Genomic DNA, 27,328 nt, shown 5'->3' with positions numbered 1-27,328 from the left:
GTGCAAATCCTGCCACATCCTGACAATGACTCCTGAGCAGTAATTCCTTTCTGAATCAGGAAAATGAAGACCTGGGCAATGCTCATTATTTAAAATACCAGCTCTGGGTTGGCAGAGATAACTGCAGCAGGCTCATAGAGAGGAACAACCCCAAACCCCTACCATCAAAGGTACTTTGACTTCCTGACAGTGCACGGTATTCACGGACATGCCCCAAACTCCTTTAAAGCAGTTCGACTCTTGAGCTTGGCTGAGTGTGCTTTGAAGCAGTTTGTTCTAAGCAAGTCATGTTCACTGTCCTAATCTGACGTGAAGCCTGATGGAAAAATCTGTGATCGATTATAGCAGCAGGACAAAGAGATATGAGAGGGAAGCAATGCAAAGGAACAGATATCAATCACTGGTTTGCAACGAGCCCAAAGAAGGTAGCTGGTGGTATTACAGAATTTGTAGGCAGTGTAGCACATCTTTTTGCTGTGTGTAGGTAAATACTCTGGGCTGCAGACTGTTTGTCTTACAGACAGACTGATTGGGTATGAAAAGTGGATTTTGAAGCATGGAATTTGTTGGAAAGGGACAAAATAAACCATTGTTTTGTTACCTTGAAAATACTGCTGCACGTAATGAGTGTTTGTAGCTGTTTCACAGCTGCTTGTTGCAGTTATTTTTTAAGCTTCTACAATATTTTTTTATATATTTAACATTTTTAAATGACTGAATACGAAATACATGTTGAACAAATTTGTGTTGGATATGAACTAGTAGACATGATTAACAAACTCTTTAATGATGAGTTAGCTTTTTCCTGTTGCTGGACAAGATCAGACTTCAAAGCAAATTAAAAATGTGAGTCCAAGCACTGATTGCAATGTGGGCAACAGATATCTTCCTGTCAGCCTTAATAAAAGCAGTTGTAAGCTTTCAATGTTAGTCCAGTCCACCCAGTTCATGTGTCTTTCTGTCTTTATCTAATCTAATATATAGTCATGAGATAAATTACAGAAGCATATGATAAATTGCATTGCTATTCATTTTTGGCAAGATCACCTATACTCCAGCCACTAATTCATCTCTGCCAGGATCCACAGTAACATACCAGGTCCTTGGAACAGCCTCCAAAAAACGTCATTTCATTTTCTTTAAGAAAACAAAGAAATTATATCTGTTGGAAAATATTCTATTTATCTTCACCAAAATAAGAATCTCACTGACACTTTTGCAAAATCACTCTGGTATAAAACATCAAAAAGTATTTATGGCATTAAGAGTCTCAAATATTAGGTCTTATTCTATTAGAGTGGGAAAGCATGATACAATTGAGGTTTAGGGATTTCAACACAGGAATGACATCACCAAAGGATGATATGGTTTAGGGAATTCAGCAAGTCATGAATCGGTTATTTTTTATTTTATTTTATTTTATTTTATTTTATTTTATTTTATTTTATTTTATTTTGATTGTTTGGTTTTGGTTCTGTCTAGAGGCTTGATAATTCAGCCAGAATACACCAGACTAAGAAATCTGTGACTTGCCATGTTCACTTACAGCAGTTATCCACTCTTGACCAACAGCACCATCCTGAGTCACACCAGGACCAGCCCAGACCAGCAGATTCATGCATCGCCGTTAACCACCATCCTCATTCACCTGGGAGTGGGAAGAGGAATGAAAGCTAAGAAGGAAGATACCTTCTTTTCCCTTTCACCCATCAGATCCAGCTCTGCCTGTCATACAGACTGGTGGGTAGTGAAGGCCTGTGGTGAAGTGTCTTTTGTTGCGCAAAGACATTCTGAAGACTTGAACATGAGGTCTTGGGAGGTACAAAGCAATGAAGGCTGACTTTATGGGTTGTAGGAGAGCCACCCATCACCACCAGCAAGATGGGGCACACAGGTAGGACTGCACCACAAAAGCTAGTCTCAAGCCCTCGTTCCCACACCTGGTGTGATCTGTGGGACCTGCTGGGTTGTCCTGAGATGTCCCTCTGGACCAGCCCCACATCCCTCTGCTCCACCACCAAGGAAGAGGGAAAGCATCAAGATGACATCAATGTTGTGTGGAGGAGACATGTTAATGCCCACACCCTGGTGGGGTGCCAGCCCCAGCAGTTGCTTTCTGCTCCTTGGAGTTGCTGCTTCCCCTGCTGACAGCTGCCTCTTCCTCACCCTGCTGTAAATTGCTGTGAAATGGTGCCATGATCCAGTCAACAGCTGCTGAATCTCACCCAGGAGGCTGCTGCACCTCAGTAGTAAGTGAACTGGGTTTGCATATCAAGATTGTAAAGCAATTTGGAGCATTTTGAGGTGGAAGACGCTATGGATGTGGAAAGGTGATCGCTATATTTTCTGCAAAATCTGTTATCAACCCCATGAAAACACAATCAGTACTGCAAGACAGAGCATGAATTGAAGGATGATGTGAAAACCTGGCCCTGATGGTGGGAAGGAAAGTTTTCCTGGTGTTTTCAGGGAGTCAAAGGCTTCATCCTACTGTATTTTGGAGCCATTGAGGCATAATGGTTACGTCCAGATAATTAGATGTATTGCTATAGGCACTAGAGAAATGTGATAGACAGATGCATTCAGCTAGCTAGATCTCCCCTGGTGTAGCGAGCTGAAGTCAATTACGGAGTTAAATTGGGAAAGGTTTGACCTGATGTCATTTATATCTTGAGTCATAATTAACACTTGAAGTTCAACTGTGTGGCAATTTTCTTTTAATAACACTTAAACCCTATATAGTGCTCAAAGAATTGCATAGACATGATGAAGGATGGCTTGAGTGGATGCCAGAACTTCAACTTTAGTAATTAATCCTTAAAACCCCTTTGCAAGGCATATGGGCAACATCATTCCTCTTCAGTTTCTCCTTTGAAGAGAAGCAGGGCTCGTCCAGTGTCCCCCCAAAGTCCTGCAGAGAAAGTCTGAGGCTTTTTCAGCTGCTAAACTCAGCGAGCTCCCATCTTTTTGTCTTGCTATATTTTTAAATTATACCAAAATCTTAAGAAAGATTATGGACAAATTGCTTGTCAAATTGCCTGTTTTTCCAATTAGAAGCTGAGCAAATGCAGAAGACAAAATCTTCCACAAACACGGCTCCGGCTTTTAAGACTTTCGTGTGGATGAAATAGGAATGGTGCCGAGGGACAAAACGTGCTCTCAGGCTGAGACCTTGTAAGCTGAGTTTCAGCTCACTGCAGATTTTTATGGTCAACTTATAACTCCCTGAAAAGCGGGGGTTTAAAATGGAAGTGCTGACAAAACTTTTAAACTACAACAGTGGAAATGGCGCTGCAATAATTTATAATCTACAGGCAGCTCTTGGATTTATTATCACAATGACAAATGCACTGTCATTGTTAATAGGATATTTCCCAGCAAGGACTTCTTGTTATGCAAGCCAGGTTCACTATGTCATGCAGCATGATAGCAATAAAGTCTACAAGAATTTGTAATGAACTTCAATTACTAATAGATTATGGTTAATGGGAAATATGTGCAGTAAAGATATGGGTTTTTATATGCGCCTTCTGGTACTCTACAAGGCAATGATTTATGCTACAATTTATGTTAACATTCTCCAGTTCGAAAAAAGCCTAAATTGGTGGAAAGCCACTCCATCCATAACAAATATTTAAGATAATTTTGCACATCATGTAAATGAAGATGTAAAATTAGATATTAATCCATTTCATTTTAGCATTTGTATTTTTATTAAAAATGAAGACTTTGCCCTACTGTGTAACGACATTAAAAATCCTATCATGGGTTGCAAGCATGAATTACACTGATGCCGAAATGGCGACAGCAACTGAGCTGTAAGTGCATTTGTTTAGTTTGCTGTTGTAATTAACGGAGCGGCAAGAGTATTTTTCTAGGTATGATTTAAAGGCACAGTTCTGAAGCTGCTCCCACAGATGTATGCGATGTGGGAGGGATGTACATGTGAAGACCAGGCTCTGTCGGAGGACCTCAGTCTTTTCCTTGCCCACTTTTCTTTCCCCCAGCCCTCCCATGTGGAGAAACTGCTTGGAGCGATGCCTCCTCCACCAACACGGGGCTGACCCCTTTCTGCCCTGCAAACCGCCCATGGAAAGGTCCTGGCACAGCATCAGGACCCCCACTTCTGCTGGGTTAGCTGTTTCCATGAAGAGTTGTTTCTCCTCCTCCTTGTCCTCCTCCTCTTCCTCCTCCTCTTCTTCTTCTTCCTCTTTGTCCTCCTCCTTCTCCTCATCCTCATCGTCCTCCTCCTCCTTTTCTCTCCCTCTAGCTTTTTCCCCTGAACCCCTAATATAATGTGTTCAGTCCAGGCTTATGTGCCTGTGAGATGAAAAGAAAGAAGGATGTCTTTCCTTTATTTATTTATTTAATTAATTTTTCAGAACCAACTCTGACAAAAGGCACGTATAGATACAATGTTTAGGGTTATATTTGCTGAGCCATATTTCTGTAAAATGTTTACATTTCATGTCTAAAACTTATTCAGCCAGAAAGGGATATCCGTGCACAAAGAATATGCAGGAGGATCCTTACTGGTGTGTCTTTAATACAAGTAGCACGATACCCTTTTTGTTTCAGTCTGATTTATGCCAGTTTAAGGCCATTGCTCTCAGTAAACCTCTGCACAGAGCACATAAATACCCCCTATAGGTATACATTCACCTTATAGGGGTGTGAGTGAGGCAGACCTGGCCCGTTGGCCTCCACAGATTTGCAAAGAGCAAGATCTGGACACTTGCCTTTGGAATAAAGTTCTGCAGGTTGAGGTAAGACAGGCTTTTGGGGAGGAAAACAACTAATTCAGTGTGGAAAGCACACAGGTAAGCTCAAAATTGCCGTGTGAATTGAAGTCCGTAGTGGGTCTGGACTCCCCAGACATGCTCTGGAGCGGCAGCATCTTGCTGTACAATTAAGGGTGATTCTCGCATGAAAATGTGGCTCTTCAGGCTATTATGAAGTCGTTTGAGAGATTTACAAAAAATCCTTCTTTTTTTATGGTCAAATGAGCATAAAATTGTCCTTCCGCACACTCATTTCCTACTATGTAATACTTGCAGCAGTTACTTCTTGAAAGTATGTGTGTTGCAAATTTAAAATTAAAAATAATGTATCCCTTAAGGGTGCTATTCTAATTCAGTTTTTCCCCAGCCCCTCAACAGAAGCAGATGCATACACAAAATGGACTTCACTGCATTTCCCACTGCCACCCTCATCTTTTTAATGAAGTTATCCTTACAATTCAAAGTCATGGCAGAGGATGCCCTCCTCAATGTAGATAAGGAGTTTTCTTCTCCAGCTTGGGGTGAAAGAACCTTTTCCCTAGTGAAATGTCCTTTTTAAAAAGGCCCCCATGCAATACCATGCACTCAGCAGGCACTCCCTTTGTCATCCTTTGAATCTCCTTTTTTATTTTTTTTTTCCTGGCCATAATGTCCTCTTTTCTCCCCAGATCTTCTTTGTTGTCCTTCCTCTCTCCTTCCCAGGCAAGAGGTGGGACCATTGCCAAATCTTTGGAACAAACTTCCCCAGAAAACTCTAAAGCATTTGTTTCTGGTGTTTTGACCTCTGTTAAACCATAAAACAACAGGCCACGCATGTGCATCCTGTTGCTGGCTGTAGTTCAGCTTTTCCTTTTGTTACGGCCTTTCTGTGCCTCCCCAAGATACGTCACTTCTGACAGGGCTGTGTGGCAATATTCAGAGGTCACTGCCTCCACAAGCACCATTAACAAGAGGTCGTTGACAACACAAAAGAGCTATGGAAATAACTGTAAACTTTAATGTGCTTTCCATTAGAAATGCGTGCAGGAATCTGTCCTAATGAGAGATTTTTCTTTCTCTCCCTCACTGGCACATCACTGTAGCAGCTTAGAGATATGCCGAGGTCTCCTAATGCAAGAATCTGTGCACCGGGCTGTGTAAAAGTGGCAATAGATTTTCTTCGGCTCAACAGCTGAGAAATATTGTGGAAATGTTCTAAAACACACTGGAATTAATATTTGATCACTAGGAGAATTGCGTGTTTCAAATAATTCACTCTAAAATGAATATAAATGGCTATTAGTGCCTGATGCATTCTCTTGTAAATCACCTCAAATCTTCAATAATCTATATTGTTTCAGAAATGCATATGCAAAACTAAAACATCACTTCATGCTACTAAAGCACTGCCTAAATAAACCATTTCTACCCTGGACCAAATACTTTCAATGGCAGAAATCACACCTGTCTCACTGGATACACTGAGTATTCATGCTATTAAAGTCGTTCTATGACTGTATTGTATTCCATTATGCATTGTGCCCCGTAGAGAGCACAGCACTTCTTAAACCCATGAAATCACTCAACAAAACAAATGCATCAGCTCTGGGAGCAGAGACAGCCCTGAAGAGAGAAGGGGCTGAGGAGGAGAAGCACCTTCTTGCTGAACCCCTTACACGATGTGCCGGGCAGACCAACCTGATGTGGTTCCACTGGCAAGGAAACAAATCCCACTGAAACTTGTCACTTGACTTCAGGGTTTATTTTTACATCTTCCAAGCTAGAAATCTCACAAGGCATGCACGGCCATTGCTGCCAGGCTAGTTAGAGGCTACAACCAGAAGGTTTGTGTGTTTAATTAAAAATTAGAAAAGGCCCCGTGTAACAGCAGCAGCTGATTCCTAACCAAGGCTTTGTATCAGGACTTGTCAGCAAAATCCACCTCTCGAGGTTGATTGTTACCACTCCTGTGCCACAACCACCTTCAAACCCTTCCCTCTTGCAGTACCAGTACAGACCTGGTACCCAAATCACTTTTATGACGTCTTGCAAGAGTCACTGAGAAGTTGAAAATTGTGTATTTGGTCTGTAGAGAGGTTTTAAATGAATATGACCTAATCATGTATTCCTGGCTATTTCTTATCCATCAGCCAGAAGAAGTGGTCTGGTTTCTGCAGTGTTTGAGTTGGTGGTCCAAGTTACATCTGATTACACAACATCCATATGATAAAGCACAATTTACTGCCGAGTTACAGGTTCATAGATTAGTACAGAATTAATCTCACTATTAAAGTTCACGTATAACAACAGATGTTAGTAATGACTTCTTAACAGGCTACAAGAAGTAAACTAAGTAGAAGTAAACCAATCCATTTATAAAGAATGTTTTAGAAACAAAATGTGTTAATTCAGGGCTCAATCACTATTGCACTCAGGTTGTTATTGAAAAGCACCTTCCCATTTCTTTTTTCGCTGCATCTGGGCTTTTTTAATTCTTCCATTATCTGATGCTTTAGCTCAGGAGGAGCAGTTTTAGAAAAGTTACATGTTTCTGTCAGGAAATCCAGCAACAACTCCCCATCTGCGTCCCCTTCGGTAAAGCAGCTGGTTATGTCCATGTTGGATGGGAGCTCGTGGAGCTGGTACTTCAGCCCGGCTGAATCCAGCATCCTTTTGATATCAGCAGAGGACACATAAGTGCAGAGGTCATCTAAAGGCAAGGAAGATCCGTACTTCTTCCACAGTGTTTCCCAACCACTGTTTTCTGAGAAATAAACCATAACAAAAAAATGATCAAAAAATTCTTCATAGTGTTTTTTTTTCCTGAGCATTTGTTTTTTCCTGCAGCTGTCTGCAGAGTTGGGGCACATGTCCTGGGCCAGAGGGGAGGTGGCTGCCTGGCTGCCCCATGCCTCTGGGCTGGGGCTGTGGGAGGTTAGGGACATGTCACCAACCCCCAGCTCCCTCTGAGCCCCCAGCTCAGTGCACACAATCTTCCCCCCTTCCTCTCCCAACGTGCTCCAACTCTTTTCCATGCATGTGTGTCATTGCAGTGGCAGACACCTCTGAGAGGCATGCTTCTATAGTACACATATTAACCACCAGATATTTACTAACATCTTGATTTAAGCTATTAAGTTTAAATCAGCCACCAATTTGGCAGACCAAATACTTTCCCATTCCTTCACCCAATTACTTCTTGGTTGAGCTACATGAGAGCTTCATTAAAACACCTATTGCCAGTAAACTATCTACCTGTAACATGAAATGCATGGGGTGCAAAACCCTGGTCACATTAACCATGCAGCTGGACGTGTGGTCAAAAAACCCATCCTCCTGGCCTGCAGCTTTCACTCCCATGGTCAGCTGCTGTCAGGCATGGGCAGTGAGCAGGGCTCCCCTCATCCCAAGCAGACCTCCCCAGTGGTGCCAGAAGGACGTCTGGGCTGTGTTTTATTTGGGCTGCTCAAAAATGAAGAGTCAGGGAGGAAAAGGCTCCTGTAGCACCTCAAGCACCTCCAGAAGAGAGCCCATGCTAAGCCCACACACATGCTCACTCCTCTTCTCAAGAGAGATTTCACGAAGAAAACCAGCTGGGTAAGCTAAAACCTTCCCAGAAGCATCTTCGCTTCTTTGTTTTCCCTCACCCTGGATCTGTGCTTCAGCACTTCTGCTACAAGCCATTTATAAAAGGATCACCCAGAATGACTGGACAGGATGAAAATAACTTTGAGCCTAATGAGCAGCTCTTGAGAGTTATGACTATAAATCTCCATAACTGCTAAAACCAGTTGCTCGGCGGTTTTGCAAATGCTTTATCTGCAAACAGTTATTTATAGTCAAATAAACAGTTTGGTGTTTAGAAGGGCTACAATATTTTCTTTCACCTGGTGGAAATTGAATGCAGAGCGTTAATTGCAGAAAATTTGCTGGTGTCAGTGTTGTGTGACTCAGTGCCATCTCTGAGCCGAGCAATTATACACTACCTGAACGAAGCATTATTATAATAGCTCTCGATAGGCTCAGCATATGGCGCTACTTTTGTTTTCAAGGCGATGTAAACACATTTTTTAAATGTGTTAAAAATAACACCATATAGCTCTTGCAACTCGCCTGCTCTCCTGGCAGGGATGGAACAGGAGGCATTGCAACCTTCACTGACTGACCAAACCCTCTCCTATCAATCCTATTCCCAGAATGGTTTTTAATTAACATATCCTAATGTGTTTGTGTTGGAGACGACATTACCTTCATTTTTTGAAATGAGCTTTGTTCTGCTTATCTTTCATTACCTCTTTTTGCTTCAGTGCTCATTTTGGTAGCAGTGTCTTCCTTCCCTTCTCTATACACTTATTTCCCTCAAGGTTTTCTCCCCTCATTTCCCCTCTGCTATTCTGAGCTCCTCTCCTCTCTCCCATTTTCTTGTTGGACCCAGCAATTTCCACACCACTTTCTGCCCTCTTTCTCTATAACGGGCACATCTCTCCATACAGGTTATCATGTACCACGTTATTCAGACTAATTCTGACTTTCACAGGGACACCACCCTATCCATTAACCATATCTGCAGAAGAAACAGCCATTAGTGGGCACTTGTGTGTCTAACCTGCTCCATCTGAATGCAAAAGAGATGAAATTATTCATGCAACCGTGGGGCATCATGTGTTGAAGGTGCAAAGAGAAGAAACAGGAGGAATGAGAAAAAGAACTGCCTGGCCTGGGGAGGATTTCAAATAGTTTTCATAAATTCAATTTTTTAATCAAATTAATTTTGAATAGACATGTGTTCCTCCCTGTATTCACATTTCACAAATATCCAGAGGGACAGGTTAAGCAACTGGAAAAGTGTTTCAATTAACTACAGGCAAGTAATCAGCAATAAACTGATATTATGATCTATTCTCATTACTCAAACAACAAGAACAATAACTCAGATCATTTAAAATACAGAATTCTTGTAGTGTACTGCTTTAAACCAAAAAAATTTTGAAGAAAAATATTTTGAATAAATTCAGGTTGGAGAAGTGCCCTTTCTCTGCAGACACTTCATGAAGACAAAAAAAAAAAGGAACTTCTTCAAATACATTACGGTTTGCAGATATGGCCAAATTCAATAAAAAATAGCTTAAACTTCTGAACAAATGGTACTTAACAGCCCTGAAAAAGACTGTTGGATGTGACTGTTTACACAACTAAAATGTCTGTAGTTTACATGAGGCAAATTAAAGGCTTTCTAGAGTCAAAGCAGACCCCACTACTACCATACCTCTAGCATACCTTGCCCACAGTATTAAAAGGCAGTAGCCTTCTCCACTCCCACATTTTCCTCTTGGATTGACCACAGAGCATTTCTTTCAGATCTCAAACAGCCTGAAAACGCCGTTTTCCACCCAAAAGGACTATATTAAGGAGATGGGCAGTTTGAGAAGAAAATGAGCCATATGTCCTCTAACACCTGCTGTACAGCGCAGCCGAGCCCCGCTGTAGCTGTTTGCTTAATGCTGCACATCTCCAGGAGCGAGACAATGCTGTGCCCTGCCTGAAGAGCCTTTTACAGGGAACAGCTGTAGCTGAGGCTAAAGGAGATCTTGCTCTGTCACTGGCCTGGCTGTAGGATGGGGAAGGGGAGAAGGTGAGAGAAAAGTGTTTTGTGCCCATGGCATGGGTTTACTGCCTCACAGAGCCTTCCGCTTTGCAACCTGCAGCACAGAGCTGGGCAAATGTAGACGAGATGCAGGTTTCCATAGTCGCAGGTGAATGGGCACCGTTTACTCCAGTTTCCCTCTATAGGCAATAAAGGGATATTTAAAACAAAAATACACGTTGTTTTCTGGCCAGCCTGTGCTGAACTCGCAGGGACCCCAGCGGTGCCCGCGGCTCTCGCCTCACCCAGCGCGTTGTGGAGCAGCTCTCACCTGACACCACGATGATGAGGAGCTTTGCCTGTCCTTCCAGGAGGCTGTGGAAATACCGGATAGTCGCTGGGACGTCTTTCACATAATACAGCATCTGGGAAGAGCAGAAATGCTTACAGAGACATGGTGGGGTCCTAGAGAACATTATAACTTGTAACACGGAGCAACCCGGACAGGAGAGCAGCGAGGTGCCAAGGCCCATCCGCAGGGTGCCGGCCTGCTGGCAAGGACAGTCCCGCGGGCTCAGACCTACCCTCCCCATCCCCAGCACCGAGCTCGTGTTCACTCATTAACCTGGGATAAAAAGTTTTGCCTTCCTCTAGCAGCGAGGATGGCTTGTAATGGCTTCAGTATACTGGGGAATACAAAGGCAGTTTCACAGAGAGGACAAGGAGCTTTGAAAACACTAGTTAAAATGTATTTTTAGTTGACTGTCGCCCACATCCTGGTTAATAGGACTACTGTGCTCAAAGCTGCTTTGCTGTAACTCATCTTTCATTTTTTTGCAGTTCACTTCTGCTTAAGTACTTTAAATTATAGAGAAATAAACTCACCTGTCTCCCCCTTAGAGTGGATAATGAGGTCACATACCTCATGCACACTTTAAACAGCCAAACCTCTGACAACAGCTACTCTGCAGACTTTTACCTGAATCATGTGAATGAAGTCCCATTTTTTAGACTTCTTTTCTGCATTCATTCGACTTTCATATTCATAAGCTGTCTCCTTATGCCAGGTAAACTTTACATTCTCGAGGTTTGATGTCGCCGCCACACGTTCTGAAATATGGGAGAAGACAGGACAGAGTTATCTCAATTGCAAATATGGGATCGATCTCCATTCAGAGCTTTAATAACACCCAAAAGTCATATTTAGGCAAAGTGCTTTGCTACCGATTTAACACAGCAATGGAATACTTAAAACCTTGAGGCTGTGTGTAAGAAGGCAGCTGTCCAGGTCTTTGTTAGGTGAAACCTTAAGAGGGTCTGATTCTTTCCCCTTTGAACCCTCATTTAGTCTCCTCCAGTCTTTACCTGATCAAAAAAAAAAAACGAAACTTTCTCATGGCTGGCTCAAGCTCCATTTACCACGGTAAAGGGTTTTCCAGAGTCTGACCAAATAAATACAGGAGCTTGAGGATTGATCAAAGGGGCTGTGTTGGAGACAAGCACAATTAAAAACTTGAAAAGAGCAGAGGAAACAAGTGGCTCACCCAGAGAGAGCATCATGAGGATGAAAGGAATGGAGCTTTGCTTCATGAGCAAATCCCCATCTCCTGACCTTGGGTTTCTGCTGTGTTCAAATACAAGAGATTTTCAAAAGTCCAGAGTTTTGGCCAACCACTTCAGGTGAAAGGGACAACAGTGATTTAGAGAAAAGACTTTAGAAAGAGTGACACATGGTGTGTTTTCAGACCTTGATGCAATGCACATCTAATGGCAGATGAAAGCAGAAAGCTAGAGGAGTGGATTCAAAGCATAAGTTATACCAAGGGGCCTGGCTCACCACTGCATTTCGTTGCTTTTATAGTAGCAACACTGAGGGACGATTTTGCATTTTAGGAGATGCTGGAATACAAATGTCCATCTGCTGGCATATGGAACTCATTTTGCTGTGCGCCTGCTTGGGGCTCAGGATTGCTCCAGGACAAAGCTATCCCTGATGCGATTCCCGTGCTTCGCTGGAGTTAACATAAATTTAAAACTTAAATGGCCCAAAGGCAGACTGAGCCTTAGCTACAGAACACATGCTCAAAACAACATGATTTGCTAACACCAGTGCCTTTACTCCGTTAATCATAATGTTCCTCCTTTTGGGCTCCGTTAGGATATATCCCTGTTGGAGAGATGAGAAATGCTCCATCAGTGCTTATCTCCTCTCTTTTGTGGACGGAAATGGGCCACCCCTTTCTGCTGCTGCTGTTGCTCTGCTTGCTTCCATTTATCTGTCACTGGCCCCAGCACTTGCAGTTCAGGTTTAATTTGCTGTTTTAAACTCGGGCTTGCTTCAGCAGCAGTTCATATCACCATCACACATAATCTGGTGCAATCTGCTCCAGCTCAATTGCTAGGCAGTCTGCAAGGAGACGCTAGGAAGGGAAGTGAATTGCATGCCAAAGTGGGCTTTTAAAGCCAACATTTCAGAAAGGACAAACTCATTCTGATTATGGGAAGTTGCTGTCTGAAGATTCATCCGAACCCAAAACATATCACCCTAACAGCTTTGAAAAGTTTTCCTTAAATTTTATCCTCATTACAACCCAGATTGCTGTCTGGGCCAGAAGCCATCCGCACGCCCTTGACTTGATGCTGGACTGAGCACAGCTGCACTGTGATGCCTGGGCATCAGCAGCACGGCTTGTCATGGTGCCACCAAAGCCCAGGCCATGGTAACCAAGGGGCTTCACCTGGGCACTGGACATAGGACTATGAGAGCCTCTGGCATACGCCACGGCCTAGGAGAAATCTCATTTTGTCATCACTGTGAGTCCCAGGAAGAAAGTTTCTCCTTCCCAAGTTTCTCCTTCCCAAGGAGACAGCAGCTGGTTAGGCAGAAAACATAGCTACCGAATCCTCAGAGGCACAGATAATGCTTCCAGTTCTCCTCGGAAAAGGGGCTCAGAAACCTAATTAATGATACCTACTGGGGCCATGATTAATTACCAAATAAGAAAGTTTAAAGAAAGAAATTCAGATGAATATTTCATTTCCAGTTTAGCATAAAATTTAAAATACGGACAACATCTTATATTTTCTTTAACTTTCTGCTGGAAAGAAACTCCCTGAAATAGAACGGGACCGCCAATTAATTGATGGCAGCCAGTGAATCTAGTGCCCAAATCACCCAATATACAGAGCAAATGCTCTTTTGCCCATTCTTTACCATCTCAGTCTGGAACAACATAAAAGCTGCTGGGAAGCTATCTTTTCAGAGATCAGGTCCATGTAATACAGAGACAGGTATCAAGAAATGATGCATTTCCTCTGACTGTTGCTTTTTTTTTTTTTTTTTTCCCTTTAGCTTCCTCAAGTGGCTTCATGCTGGGAATGCTTTGTTTTCAAGGACCTTAGCAAGAGTAAGAGTAAGATTTACAATGTGGTTTTATAATCTGGTATTTACTCTGGAGCATTTCCAATAACGCAGACCACTGACGAGGTTCATTCATTACTGCCACATCCATTCAGCAGCCGTTTTCTGGCAAGCTGGGCTCTGCCCAGGGCTTCTCATGGCCTATATGATGTGATGGGTGTAACCTCCATACAAGACCGTAATTACATGCTAGGTAAAGCCTGGTAGGTGTTAATACAGTGATAAACCAGCAATGTAATCAAACTGTGGACTGATATTTAACGTTCATTTTGTAGGACAATCTAACCAAAACATCCCTCCTTATTCTCTGTCCTTTTAAAATGCTTTGCTTTCCCCCATGAGCATAGCTCAGATTGTCAGACTGATGGAAGGAAACGAACTCTAAGCCACTGAGAGCAGACACACAGCAAAAACCTCCCGTATCCAGCTTGTTTTCCATGCAATGTTTTCTAAATCAAACTAACGCATTTCACACTGTGGGGATTAGCTACTCGGAAACTGTTTTAAGATATGTAAGAATTACCAAGAGACACTAAAATCAGTGTTGCTGCAGGATCCCAGCACAGTGCAAGCTGAAGGAGAATTCTTTCTGAAATACGTGGTCTTTGCTCCGTTCCCGTACAGTCACACACCACTTTCCACCTCGCTTAACTTTTAAAGTCTGTCTACCTGCAAGCTTTTGCCATGTTCTTTGAGTTCTTTGCAGTGTAAGAGACAAAGATGATAATGAGAAGAGACAAAGATTATAATGAGAAAGCAAATGTAGAAAAGCAGTGATGTCAGAAAAGCATAAAATAGTGACTTAAGTTTTAAGAGCCAATTCTGGCAAGAAAGCCTTTGAACGTGGGGTCGTCCAGCGTTCAACTCTTTTAATGCATTTAGCATACTTAATGTAAATTTAATTTATTTAATGTCAAAATACCTTTGTACTTGAGGATTTGTTCGGCACTTGGCTCTACCACCTCGTTGTTGATGGTGACTCCTGGATATCTGGCTTGTACAGCTGAGAGGATCTGCAGGTCAATCTCTCCTAGGGAAAGAGGCGACATCGCACAAGAGATGAAAGCAAAGCTCAGGCAAACATCATCTCCAGTACCATCAGAAGGCCAGTTTTGAAGTTTTATTCCTGCCCTATGGGTACCAAAAATGTACCAGACAGGTACATGTAGGTGCTTTGAATTCTCAGCAGATTACCACTGAGGGCAGAGCTGTAGGATCTAATAAAATAAACAACAGTCCCAACTATCTATTTCTCCTCTCTGACCACCAGCACCAGTGCCAAGGGGAACCAGACGCAGTCATGTGGGCAGTGTGACTTTGTGTTTTCTAGACATGGACAAACCTCTTGGGGAAAATGCTAAATGACCATGATGGTACCGGTTTGGATGGTCCCAGCTCACCAGGGAGTCAATAAGAAAGGTTTGGCCTCAGTGGTTAATGTGTCATGGGGGTGAGGGAGAGGAGAATATGTAAACACACTGAAAGTATGAAAAACATGTTCTTGTCCAGATTTAGCATACTGTGACTTTTTCTGTAAGATGAGTAGTGCACATACCATCTATATTTACTTAATCCCCTGCTTACAGAATACCCCAGACCTATTTTCTTTGTATGGAACAATTCTCCCTGGGCACCACTCAGGCCAGCTGCAATTATTCTCCCGATGGAAGCACCCATACATGTAAGGTTTTAAATTTAAACAGAGCTGCCATTGCTCTTGGCCACCTCTCCCCGTCTGCCATGTAGGGAGCTCAGGGAGATGATGCTGCTGACTGAGGCATCGGTCTGGGGACAGCATGGGGCTGGCTTGGTTGCCTCTTGCAGGGCTTGCTTCTGCTTATTCCGACAGAATAAATGTAGGTGAAAAAGACAACAGAAGAATAAATAAATGAAAATAATGAATAGAAGAAGCAGAGCCATGCCGGCTGTAACATGTACCCTGGAGCTCAATCCAGCACATGGTCCTCCCCTTGGAGGGTCCTTCGCACCACGAGGAGCTCTCTGCCTGCTCCTGGCCCCACCATGAGACACTCCAGCCCGAGGGTCTCACCTGCTCATTTATGCCCCCAGAATTTCACATAAAAAGCAAGGAAGAGTTCAATCTTTTCAGACTTATGTCTTTCATAAAGCAACTAATAACACCAAAATTTATGTGACATCTGGGCAAGCACATTCTTTGAGGGAAGGGAAATTGAATTTCTGAAGTAGCATAAATAGCTGTGGCTTTGCTATCACTGCAAACCCCGTATTTTGTTGGAAATTCAGAGGAAAGTCTGTCATTTGCAGGCTGCTGTGGTAAACTCTGGAAACACAGAATTTGTAAGTTCCTACTGCAACATTTTTTTATTTTTGGTTTCTTTACCAACTTTCTATAAAATGGATTAGCCCTTTGAAAAGGCTGTGCAGGTCCTGATTAAAAAAAATAATAATTGAATTTTCCATTTCCATATGCAGGTAGGTTAATATATTTCCTTCCACTCCTCTGCGGCCAAACCACCCTTGTATTGTTTTTAACCAAAAAAAATAACTTTGATTCATAATTTAATCCACAGCCTTAATTGACTTCGGTTAGCTCTTTTATATGCAAACAAGTGTCCTGAGGCATTTTACAGTCAAATCTGTGGCAGCTTGCATTATCAACAATTTGGCAATTAGGCTATCCGAATTATTTAAACTCTCCAACACAATTACCTTTTAAAGGCTACCACTATGTTCGCCATTAAGTTTCTAATTAAACATTTTACGTAACGGGATAGTTTATAGCACAGTTGCTGCTTTATAGCGGCGCTGATGACTTTTATGGTTTTTAAAGGTACAGAGTGCTGCGCGCTGGAGTGTGAACTTAATAAGGCAGAGGCTGTAGGCAAAGGCAGGAGCTTGAGATGGGCGGGGGTAATGGGATATGATGCTACATTAAATGGTTTGCTTTTCCCTCACAGTGGAAAAAGTGCACAGGAGGTGGAAAAGTGGAAGGAAAGCATCCTTGCCTTCCATGCTGCCTCCCTGCGCAGTGCAGGGGATGGGGCCACAGGGGCTGGTGTCAGGCAGGGTAATTGGATCCCCCAGGTTTGCTCCTGCACAGGTCCCCAGGGACCCGCAGTGGGGACAAATGAGCCAGCAAATGGGCTTTGCTGGTTCCTGCCCGCACATCCACCATGCCAGGCTGGAGTGCCCCTGGTCAGGGAGTGAAGCACCTCGCTAACCGAGCAAAGTGTTCCTCCTAAAAGCAGTATTTTTTGTGGCAGAGGAATGGTTTTCCTTGCTTGGAGAGAAATGTTCGTGCCCCGTCACACTGTTTTATAACTAACACCCACCATTTACTTACATGTATTTTTTACTTATTAGGAGAGATTAACAAAGCTGAGATTAGTCTTTGGAGTTGTTATGACTAAAGCACTTAAAATGAATTAACTGTTCGTACAAAATTTTAGTCTGATGGCTTAATGGGCAGAGCAGAATTAGGAAACATAGGCTTTAATTAAGGGGGAACTTAAGCAAGAATTTAATGAAGAGAAGCACTCTCTGCTGTTGGTATTGTTTTTCCACCCAGCTAACTTCAGAAAAGGGACTTACTTCTCCTGATACTCCGGATCCCAGTGAGACCTGGCCAGAAGACACTCAGCCCTTCATAGGGCTGGAAATACACCGCGAGGTGCCACTGGGGTGGGACGGGGACAATGAGGTACAGACAGGGTTGGCGGTGTCCCCCCGTGCCATCAGCAGGTGGCACAGAAACCCAATGGGTAGCTGGAGCCTCTCTGAGCTCAAGGGGCAATGTGGCAAAGGGGTTTTCTCCTGGAGGAGACGCAGGAGTCAGGGTGTGGGGCACAAGCTGGTTTTGCACTATGGTCACGCACCGGCCACTGCCTTCTGCCCCCTGCAGAGGACTTTTAGAGAAAAGACTTTTCTTCCCTCCCTACTTTTCTCTGCAACTTGTAATCCTCTAGCCGGAAAAAAAAGGTTAAAGCTTATCAACAGTGAAGCTCATGGCATACCTGCTCCGCCACCAACACTTAGAATATTGATTGCAGGCTTCCCATTTCCAATACTGCAAAACATTATTTTTAAATGTTAGCAGAGCTGCCCGGCAGATAGGGTTACATGTATTACGTGAAGAGCCAGAAGCGCTAAGAATTAAAACCTGCAGGACAGACCCAAAAGCAGTATGTGCAGGTACATGCATGCCCATGAGCAGGCAGGTGGGCTCAGATTCAGACCTCTGCTCTTCAGACATGTCAATTTCTGGTGATTTGGGCAATCTGCAGAGGTCTCCACGTGCATTATTGCATTTTTCATGTGCCAAGGCTTATCCGGGGTGAGCTACATTTGCATGCAAAGAAACCACCCAGCCTTATCTCCTCCCTGCTAGGCAGGCTCTGTGCCGCAGACAAAACCTCCCCTACCGCGGGTGGCCGAGGCCACCAGCAGCCACCTGCCACCACCACGGGACCGTCCCCAGCACCGGGCAGGGCTTTCTCCCCGTTACCTCGCCAGCACGCCAGGCAGCTGCCGCTCCACAAACTCCTGCATGCACTGATGCTCGGTCGACTTCGCCAGGAAGACGCGGAAGGACCGGAGGTACCTGCTGGGGTCAGCCATCAGGCTCCGCATGGTTGAAGCCATGCCGGGTTTCGGGAGGCTGTGCACGGCAGGGGGACAGCTAGTTCTCCACAGCAATCCCCTGCACCCAGGAAAGAAACAGCAAACAATGCTCAATACACACTGGGATAAACCCAAGGCACCTCGCGTGGCTGAACAGGGACTTTGGATGGGAGCAGGACTTTGCTCCCATCCTCCGCCAGCTAATTTACATTAGGGATGGAGTGCTTAAAGAAATATTACGCAATGTTGCGATAGAAACCATAAATCAGGTCTGAGCAGCAAATGGTCATGTATCATGGTTAATCTTTGCGAAGGAAACGCCAGTATTTTTTAGCGGTGCTGACACAGGGTACTCTTACTACCCGGTGAAAGGGTCCTGAGACACTTCTTAAGGAAAAGAAAAATTCCCCTATTCCTTGAAGGCATGGAGAGGCTTGGACTGGATTAGAAGAAAGAACAGCACACTTCTCCAGAGATGCTAGCAGATGTCTTTATCGTGTTTTTCTTTCTTTCTTTTTTTTTTTAAATCTTTTGATGTGCTTAAAGAGGGTGCTGGCAGTGGGGTGAAAACAATAAAACCCTTTAAAACGCACTCTGTAATTTTTAGTTCCTCTAAAGATAATGGTGCAACTCCCACAAGCAAAGCAGTTACTTTCCAAAAGCCACGTGGGTTACTGGAATGGGTGCCGTGAGAAACCTAGCGCGGGGAGACACCCAGGGCCGGGGAGGAAGTGGGCGCTCCCGGGGACCACCAGGCATGTGCTGGGAAGGACCAAAACCACGCTTTGTGTCCATCGGGTCTTGTCCTCACCCACAAGGAGGAAGAGGAACCCTCTGCAGATGCCACACACAGGGGCCTGCCCGTGACTCCCCCCTCTCCTCCCTTCCCCTGGCCAACCCCCTTTTAGCCCCCCTGGTTATTTTTATTGCTCTCGTTGGACTTCTGTCTCTTTTCAATGATAAGAACAGCTGCCTGGCTTTGCTCAGCTTTCCTTTCTGCCGGTGCCAAAAACAACGTCCAGCTCGTGACAAGGCTTTATTTTTGCATCCCGTGAGCTGCAGCTCCCCACGTGCTAAGGACTCCAGCAGGAGGCACTCCTGCAGCTCCTCTTTATCCGAGGACACAGCGAGTGCTGCTCCAGAGCTCGAATACAGGCTGCCACCATGCCACATCAGCAGCATCTCCTCCTAAGGACCACCACCAGGGCAGACCCAGCACCCTTCCCGTGTCTCACACCCTCTCACGCAGCAAACCTGCATGTATTAATCAGAAAAGATGGAAGAGATGGCAGAAGAGCATTAAAAACTGCTCGCTCCCAGATGCCCATGAGGGCTGGCTGGTGCAGCAGGGGAAGGTAATGGGGCCCCCTGGCCATGGAGCTGAGCCCCCCCTGCAGCCTGCCTGGGGCTGATTTAACAAGTCTGGCTTCCTTAGATAAGAGAGGCAATCCAGCCTGCATATTAGAAAGACAGACCAACAAACTGCAGCTAAATCGACTCCATTACCTGGAGGGCCATCACTCAGGGGACGTGCACAGAGAGCCCGCGATGTTGCCTGGCTGGGCAAACCCTCCTGAGCCCTCCCACCCACCTGCCAGCAGACACTGACTCTTTTCCAGGTGCCTGGCACTGCAATCCCCAGCATTAACTTGGGGAAACCAAGCACAGACATTGCCTGAGAAAGGATGCCTACACCTGGCTGTACATGGGGTGAGAATATACGCTGCCAGCCCGAGAAGCAAGCGGTAGCATCCGTGTTTACCCATTCCTCTGCTCAGCTCTTTGCTTTTCACTTTAAACACACAAAGAGGCTTTGGCACATTCCGCTGAAATATTTTACAGCCTTCCATCTCGAAAAAATATTTTGCAGTTAATGAGAGGAGATTTAGATAATCAACCCTTCTTGTCCAACTCCCCGTGCTTCCTGTGATTTAATTTGCCCACCCCCGGCTCGGCAGTCTCTAACAAACAGCCGAGATTCATTTTCATGTTAGGTGCAGTTCGAGGAATTTGTCTCATTTATTTCATTCTGCTTTTGGCTGCTCGAATTTGCCCCATTTATTCCATTATGTGTTTTGCTGTTTAAACTGCGGCTAGTTAACTTTAAAAATGAGGAAAATAATAATAATCAAAAGAGACTGAGAGAGAAAAAAGGATTTCTTTTAGTCAGGCTGATATAGAAACTTTGGGGTAATAATGTTCATTTGGACATTTCCTTCAGTGACAACCCAGATTTTTATGTAGCTTCCTAAAAAGACTGCAGCTTCAAAAGCTGTTTCTGTGCTTACGCTGCAGTGGTTTGGACCAGGTTTGCACCGGCACTGGCAGAATTAAGCCTGGTTAAACCCACTGACGAACTCTTTACAGCTTCGACACGACCTCTGGCGAGACAGCTAGTTTGCCTTCGTGCTGCTGGATGCCAACGAAGCTGAAGATGCCCGCGCAGCCCGAGCCCAGTACTTACGTGCGCGGTGGTGCCTGGTGCAGAAGCTCCCTCGGCACGATGCCGCGGGTGTTGGGGACGTGCCGTGCTGACACCCCCGCGGTGCCCCCGGTCCCACCCCCAGCCGGGAGGAGGCCCCCCTCTGGGATCCGATCTCCAGGATGTGGCTGCTGCGGCAGCAGGGAGTGGAGGGGTCTGGCTGAGCCCCGCGTGTGGTTTGTCCCAGCTCACCAGCTGGAAAAGGGTGGGGGGAAAGGGTAGGAAGGGGAAATGAGGAAGGTCCCCTGCTCACACCACTGCTGCGGTGCCACTGCTGTACCTGTGTGCGGTCTCTCTGAGCAGTCTCCGAAGGCTCCAGGATCCACTCCTGCACCCACGGGTGGGTGACAGCCACCCACTGCGGTGGCAGACACCCTGCCCTGGCCTCCCGGCGTGGCCGGCACCAGCGGGCTCATGCAACGTGCCTGGCACAGCTGTGAGGGCACCGGCAGCATTCAGACCTCAAGGTCTATCAGCGCCTTGATTAGCATCCGGATGACAAATAAACTCTGCTACGGGTACAAAGGAAAGGTGACTCCTGACAAATTGGAAATGGTTATCTCAGCATGTGGCACACGGTAAGGTACAATACTTATATTTGCTTATAGAAACCTACTGGTACAGGTTACTTTGTTTTTTAGGTGGCTCTTTTCCAAGCAGCAGAGATTTTGCTTATACACTACTTTCAAGGGCTCAAGCTTTGCTATAAACAGTTTTAACCCAGGGAGTGCAAGGGTAGAGAAAAAACATCAGCCCGTGTCTGTTTTCACACTGCATTTTGGTGCTCATAGCATTAATAAAATATTTGCCTTCTGTGTGCCCCAAATTATTGCTCCTTCACGTTTCAAGTTTTCCTTCTGGACTCACAGGGAGAAATGAACGGTTCATGGAGAAATGAACTGTTCACATTGCACAAGGTTTATCAAATCACACCAGTAATAGCAAAACTCCTACTTTCAAAGACACAGTCACAGGAGGGGGAAAAAAAAAAAAAACATCTCGTGGGTTGACATTTAGCCCAAAGTTTACCAAAATAAAGATTTCCTATCAGCAGCTGCAATCGCCGAGGGAGCAGCTACGGCTGGGGACAGGTAGCTCTTGCTGTACTTTCCCTCTGTCCACGCACAGCCCCATCCCCAAAACACTCACAGCAAATTGTCAGTGCCTGTCACACAGCAGCCAGCAGGACCACAGCAACGTTACAGATGCAGACAGACAGCCCCAACTTTATCTGCGGCAGGAATCAGAGGGGCTGGCCCTGCAAACGCCCGCCACCTGTGCCCTGCTGGGTGGTGCCATTGGAGCAGCTCCTTAGCTCTGCTTCCCATGTATCTGGGGGAGAAAATGCTTAGTTTCAAGGTACTTTCATTGCATTTCCCTGGCTTTTAGCTCCTGTTTTATGTAAAACTCCACTTGGAAAGGCAAACAGCACCTTTTTCTCCCTTTTTCTTGGAGTTGAATAGCCTTGGCCTGGGCTGAAGGGGAGGAGGTGCCCACAGGCTCCTGCACCGCGCTCAGCGGGGCCGGCCTTTCATTTTAAGGACAACGAAGCCCGAGCTGTATTTTTCAGACAGCCACAATCTGGGCCAGCTTCCCTGCACGGGAGGTGCCCCAGCGAATGCTAATGCTGCAGGAACGGCTCCCTGCCAGGCTGTGGGTGCGGGCCCTGCTGCAACGCCCCTGGCAGCGCTGCCCCGGCTCCCAGTGATAAGCTCTGCTGTTCAAACAGACCTGAACACCGAGGGCAGCGGTGTTTTCCCGGCTTCCTGAGCATTTATCAAAAATAAAATAAAATAAAACCAGTGCGTCTGGCCCGTGCTTTCCCCACTCTGTAACCCACAAAACAAATGGAAGTTTTTCAGGTACCAGTTGCCATTTAATACAAAAGCCTAAGTTCAGAGAGCCAAAAATAAAAACTATCTGGTGCTTGTGTATGCTTTATGAAAGATGTTGGTGTCGATTTGCTACTTAACTCCCCACGGAGCCATGTTCTGCAAGCTTTAAGCCCAGTCTCAGGCACTTCAGTTTGACACGGGCTCGGACTGAACACAAGACGGGGGGCTGGCATTGCTCTGCAAAAAAATCCCCTGGAGAAGCTGGTCACACCACCCCCAGGCAGACCTCCTGTTTTGTTCATCGATGTGGCTTTACTCCGTTTAACATCAATATTCAAAAAAAAATATTTCACCTGCCTGTGCCATTTTACCCTGAGCATGCATCCAGCACTGCCCTAGAAGGAAAGGGGCTGCAAGGAGTTATTGAGAGGGGATCACAAAAGCCTCAAGGGTATCAATAGTTGGAAAATAATAGCTGTTGTGCATTAAATAGCTCTCAGTCATGACAGCTTGTGGGACAATTCACAAGCCTGCAGATAGTTGGCCAACAGTGAAACGGGACAATGTTAAAACATAAAATTGGGAGTGAGAGGAGTCCACCCAGGAACCTGGCAAGGACCTGGATCATTGTCCCTGTCCCCTTAGGCGAGACGAGGGCTGGGAACAGTCAGCATCTGCAGATTATTTCCTCCTCTGAAGTGCATCTGCAGGGGTTTGGGCTGAAAATCAGGCTTGGGGTTCCTCTGGGTACACCAGGTGGCCACGGGCATGATGTCTCGGCAGGGCCAGAAGTGCTGGAGCAGCCTGTGGGCAGCAATGACCCTGGCTGGGCGCAGATTTGTCCCTCTGGTGTGGGACCAGGGCCTGGAGTCAGAGCCCAGCCGAGCTCCAGGAACTGGCAGAGGAAAGATCCATGGACCAAGTCCCACCGGCATTAAGGAAATCTGATCATGCCCTGTACGTGGGTCAGGTCCAGGAAACCAGATTTTCCAGAGGCAGCAGGAAGGGGAAGGCTGGGTGAGAGAGACCAAAGTTCTGGCCTTTCACCACAGCTTCTGTAGATGGACCAAATATCCGCGCCCAGAGACTGCACGCATTTATTGGGCTCACCTCTGGATCTGATTTAATCATGCTCAGCCAGCCCGATAACAGCAGGAGCTAGACATTGCTTAATGTCCAAAGAATTATTTCTGCTGTCTTCTAATAAAGCACGTCGATGTAGGCTGGAGTTGATAACATGATTGCTGCGCTAGGGTAGCAAAATCTCATTTTACAGGACAACTGAACTGTCAGTGCCAAAGAGCAGACAGGTTATTGCTCACGCTCCTCCAAGGTTGCTTTTATTAAAATGGAAATTTCCAAAGCTTTGCATGCACACACGCACAGCCACGGGTGCTGAAATCCCTCCTGGGGGGAGCAGGGCCGGTCACAAGTCTTTTTGAGGATTTTCTCTCCCTCCCCAAGCCCCACGTAGACATCATCACCTTAAATTGGACCTTTTATATTTTGCCTCTCACACCATCAGAGCAGGTTCCCTAAATGGTGCTGTGAACCAGCGAAGGCAACAGGCAGGCTCACTGGGGGTTTGGGCACGCTGATTTTTCAGGCTGGTGAGAGTGCTGGGAAGGGACACGCGTGCCATCACCCCACCTCCAGCACTGCCTGCATCAGAACCCCTGCTCCTGACCCCTAACATGGCAAAAATTAGCATCTGGCCGTATTTTCATCTCTCCATAGTTATCAGTCAGAGCAAATGTGGCTGGGACGAAGCCATATCTGGGCTTAAATCAAGCCAAAGCTCAGCATCTCTCCCCACAACAACACCAGCACTGATGCAGCACGCTTGGAGGAGCACGTCGGCTGGGGCAGCATGCAGCAGCACAGCATTTGTGCCATGGGTGCTTGGGTTCAGTGCATCCACATCGCCCAGCTGTGAATTGCAACGGTGCTGAGCCACCGCTGCAGTTGAGTTTGGCTGCCAAGAGCAATTCATTCAACAAGCGGGTCGCTTTATCTTCCCAGGTACTTCTGAGGAATGGATTGGAATTTTTATAAATGTGTGCCTCGGTTAAAATAATTTTGCTTTTCTTCCCCTCCCCAAACTTAATTGAATCAAAGATTGTTTGTGAAATATCTCATAACGGAGCGCTCCCAACTTCTGGCTCATAAGCAGTGAAACAAATTACTGCTCTGTTCCCAGACTGAAAAAAAAAAATAACTTTTAAGGGGTATTTCAATTAGAAATTTGAAACTGCGATACTTAATTAAATTAAAGTTGGAAAGAAATTCAAATTCCTAAAAGGCCGGGCAGGGAGTTTGTTATTGTGTCTCTGTTTGGAGGTGACGAAGGGTGCTGCACACCTTCACAGGCCAATAGTCATTATCAGAAAGAGCCGGTCAGAAGTGGTGGCATTAGAAATCAGGTGCAGTTCTTGTCCTGCAGAGCCGTAAGGCGGTCATGGACCAGACCCCTGCCTCACGCTGTACCTGAGCAGCTTGCAGCTCACTCTTTCCTGGGACTTCATTCTCTGCCAAGAAGCTAGTTTCTGCACTGGGGAAGCGTGAAGGACTCGGCAAAGACCAGGCTGACGTTATGGATGTCGTTGGAAAGCAGAATAGTGCCAGGGAAGAGGAGCTGGATTTTCCTCCTTGCCACTTGTGCTGCTGATTTAGATTTTCTACATGGGTATGGATTTTTGAAAGCAAAAATCATTTATTATAAAAATGCAATTTTTAGGGCATTTTGCCTATGTATGAGAACAATTATATTCTCTTACTCAGGATGCAGCAGTATGAGGCAAGAACTGTTGGAAAAAGCCAGCTACCTACAAATGAGAGCCCCCCTCTTGAACATTGCTTTTCAGAGGCGGCCAGGTGAGAACACCGGTGCCACACTCACCCTGCACAGCTCCGTGCCCACTTCACGAGGCTGCAGCCTGCTGATAACACCACCGCATCTTTTGAGATCCGAAGGAGCCACACCAGAAAGGCAACCTGCAGAAATTAGAAGAGCTTTCTTCTGGCCTGAGTTTTGGACGCCCTCGCCCCCCGCGAGCACACAGCTCCAGCGCGGACATTTCGATGCAGGCAGCCCAGCTGTGTTGGTTTAACGGGGCCGCCGCCTTCAGAGAATTATTTTGACAACTGAATATTCCTCTCGCATCTCATCAGCGTGTTTCACATTCCTCCTAAATCTCTCTGCTCGAAGTGTAATATTTTTGTGCCATTCATATCTCTTCCTGTGGGAGCTTGTGATAAGCTTTTGAAACGGCTTAGACACACACACTCCTCTCAGATTGCACTAGCCTCATGCAACTCTCATAGTCAAAATCTTAGCATTAAGATCACAATAAAACCACGTATTAGGAACACTTTAGACATCTGTAATCCTTTGGTTGTGCCGAACCCCAGCACTTAAATTACCCCGACCTGGTAAAGAGTTATCTCCCTCCTTGGAGATATTTCCCTCTGCGGAGATCTTCAAAAACCGCCTGGGGTTGGACCCTGCGACCTCAACCATTTGGAGATTTTGCAGTCCTGGCAAAATCTGATTTATTATCTTTAAGCTCGCAGGTTTCTGAGCACGGATGGCAGTGATCAGTACCAAACAGAGAGGCGGTATTTGCACCAGGGATCTGCACAGCCCAGCACCCGCTCACCCCTTCAGACTTTACGTCACTGTAGCAACCTGTATATGCTATCTAACACAGCCATACACCCGTACCCTCCATACCAGACACTCTCCTTAGCCTATATTTTGGTTCCAACCAAGACTTTCTCCCATCTGCCAACCTCATTACAATGATATTAAGTTCTCACAGGTCGCTGGTGGAAACATATTTGGTACCAGGGGCCTGGTAAGCACCCGGACGGCTGGTGTGGGAAGGTGGCTCAGCAAACCCAGACTTTCCCAGTGAACCCCAGATGTTCCCTCAGCTCCAGACACAGAGGGGAGCAGAGGCTCAGCTGCCCTGATGCTATTAGAGTTGCTCTTCTCCCAGGCCTGATGATGGGTCAAAGGTGGAGGAGTGAGGAAAAGCAGATCAAGAACCGCATGCAGCAGAGGATGGACACCGAGGGCTGCTCACCACGCAACCGTCACCTCTCCAGTCCCTGATTTCCAGCACATCTCAGCAAAAAAAAGTTTTAAGGGCACTGTGTAACTCAAAACCACAAGGCTAGATGCATTTAGGAGCACATAAACAGGCTGAAATTTTTGCACAACAGAGAGATTAACAAGGATCTAACTTAAAACAACAGCAGCAACAGCAGCAGTTGTTATGGCCAGCTACTGGCACATGCAATCAGACCCTTGAATGCTGCTACTCAGGGTGGAAAGTGAGATGGTTTGTGACCTGTCAGTCCTTGGGTTTCCACACTCTGGCTTGAGTTGTACTACACTTATACTACAGTTTGAAATAGCGTATTAGTTTCAGAGCCAAGCTTACCACCCACTGCCAAAAGAGTTGCAAATGTGGGATTTCACAGTGAAATATCAGCACACAAACAGCGCTCCCTGGGTAGCACTTACCAGTGCTAGGCACATGGATCATACGGAAGCCCTGGAAGTAGTAGTACAACATTGCTCAAGTGAAAACATACAAGAGTTTTTCATGGATAGCGCTGTCATTTTTCCGTTTTGTT

The 27,328-nt window shown here is 45.6% G+C and overlaps 1 protein-coding gene across 6 annotated transcripts; it reads right to left on the bottom strand.

Moving 5' to 3' along the window:
* Positions 1–4,344: 4,344 nt before the first annotated feature.
* Positions 4,345–22,098, bottom strand: LOC308198118 (histamine N-methyltransferase-like). Of its 6 annotated transcripts, XM_080599785.1 has the most exons (10): positions 21,999–22,072; positions 21,130–21,387; positions 20,832–21,044; positions 18,730–19,621; positions 18,252–18,446; positions 17,761–17,813; positions 14,688–14,795; positions 11,324–11,454; positions 10,676–10,769; positions 4,345–7,524 (listed from the first exon to the last, which is right to left on the bottom strand). In XM_080599785.1, exons 5-10 carry the CDS (start codon positions 18,386–18,388, stop codon positions 7,169–7,171), a joined length of 879 nt encoding a protein of 292 aa, XP_080455911.1. In that variant the 5' UTR covers positions 18,389–18,446; positions 18,730–19,621; positions 20,832–21,044; positions 21,130–21,387; positions 21,999–22,072; the 3' UTR covers positions 4,345–7,168. The 6 variants fall into 6 exon arrangements, with proteins under 6 accessions (XP_080455911.1, XP_080455910.1, XP_080455913.1 ...); XM_080599784.1 differs by lacking the exon at positions 18,730–19,621; XM_080599787.1 differs by lacking the exons at positions 18,730–19,621; positions 20,832–21,044 and having other exon boundaries at positions 21,130–21,358; positions 21,999–22,098.
* Positions 22,099–27,328: the final 5,230 nt, after the last annotated feature.

This window comes from Anser brachyrhynchus (assembly GCF_964034855.1).
Source record: "Anser brachyrhynchus genome assembly, chromosome: 7".
Taxonomy (NCBI): domain Eukaryota; kingdom Metazoa; phylum Chordata; class Aves; order Anseriformes; family Anatidae; genus Anser; species Anser brachyrhynchus.
This window is presented reverse-complemented; position numbering and strand designations above follow the sequence as displayed.

Bases quoted from the DNA above. Each gene is read 5' to 3' on its own strand.
- LOC308198118 (XM_080599787.1), bottom strand. From the start codon at position 18,388: ATGGCTTCAACCATGCGGAGCCTGATGGCTGACCCCAGCAGGTACCTC. The intron at 17,814-18,251 runs GTAACGGGGAGA...AATGTTTTGCAG, and splicing joins CTGCCTGGCGTGCTGGCGAG to TATTGGAAATGGGAAGCCTG. The intron at 14,796-17,760 runs GTATGCCATGAG...CTCTTTCCCTAG, and splicing joins AAGTGTTGGTGGCGGAGCAG to GAGAGATTGACCTGCAGATC.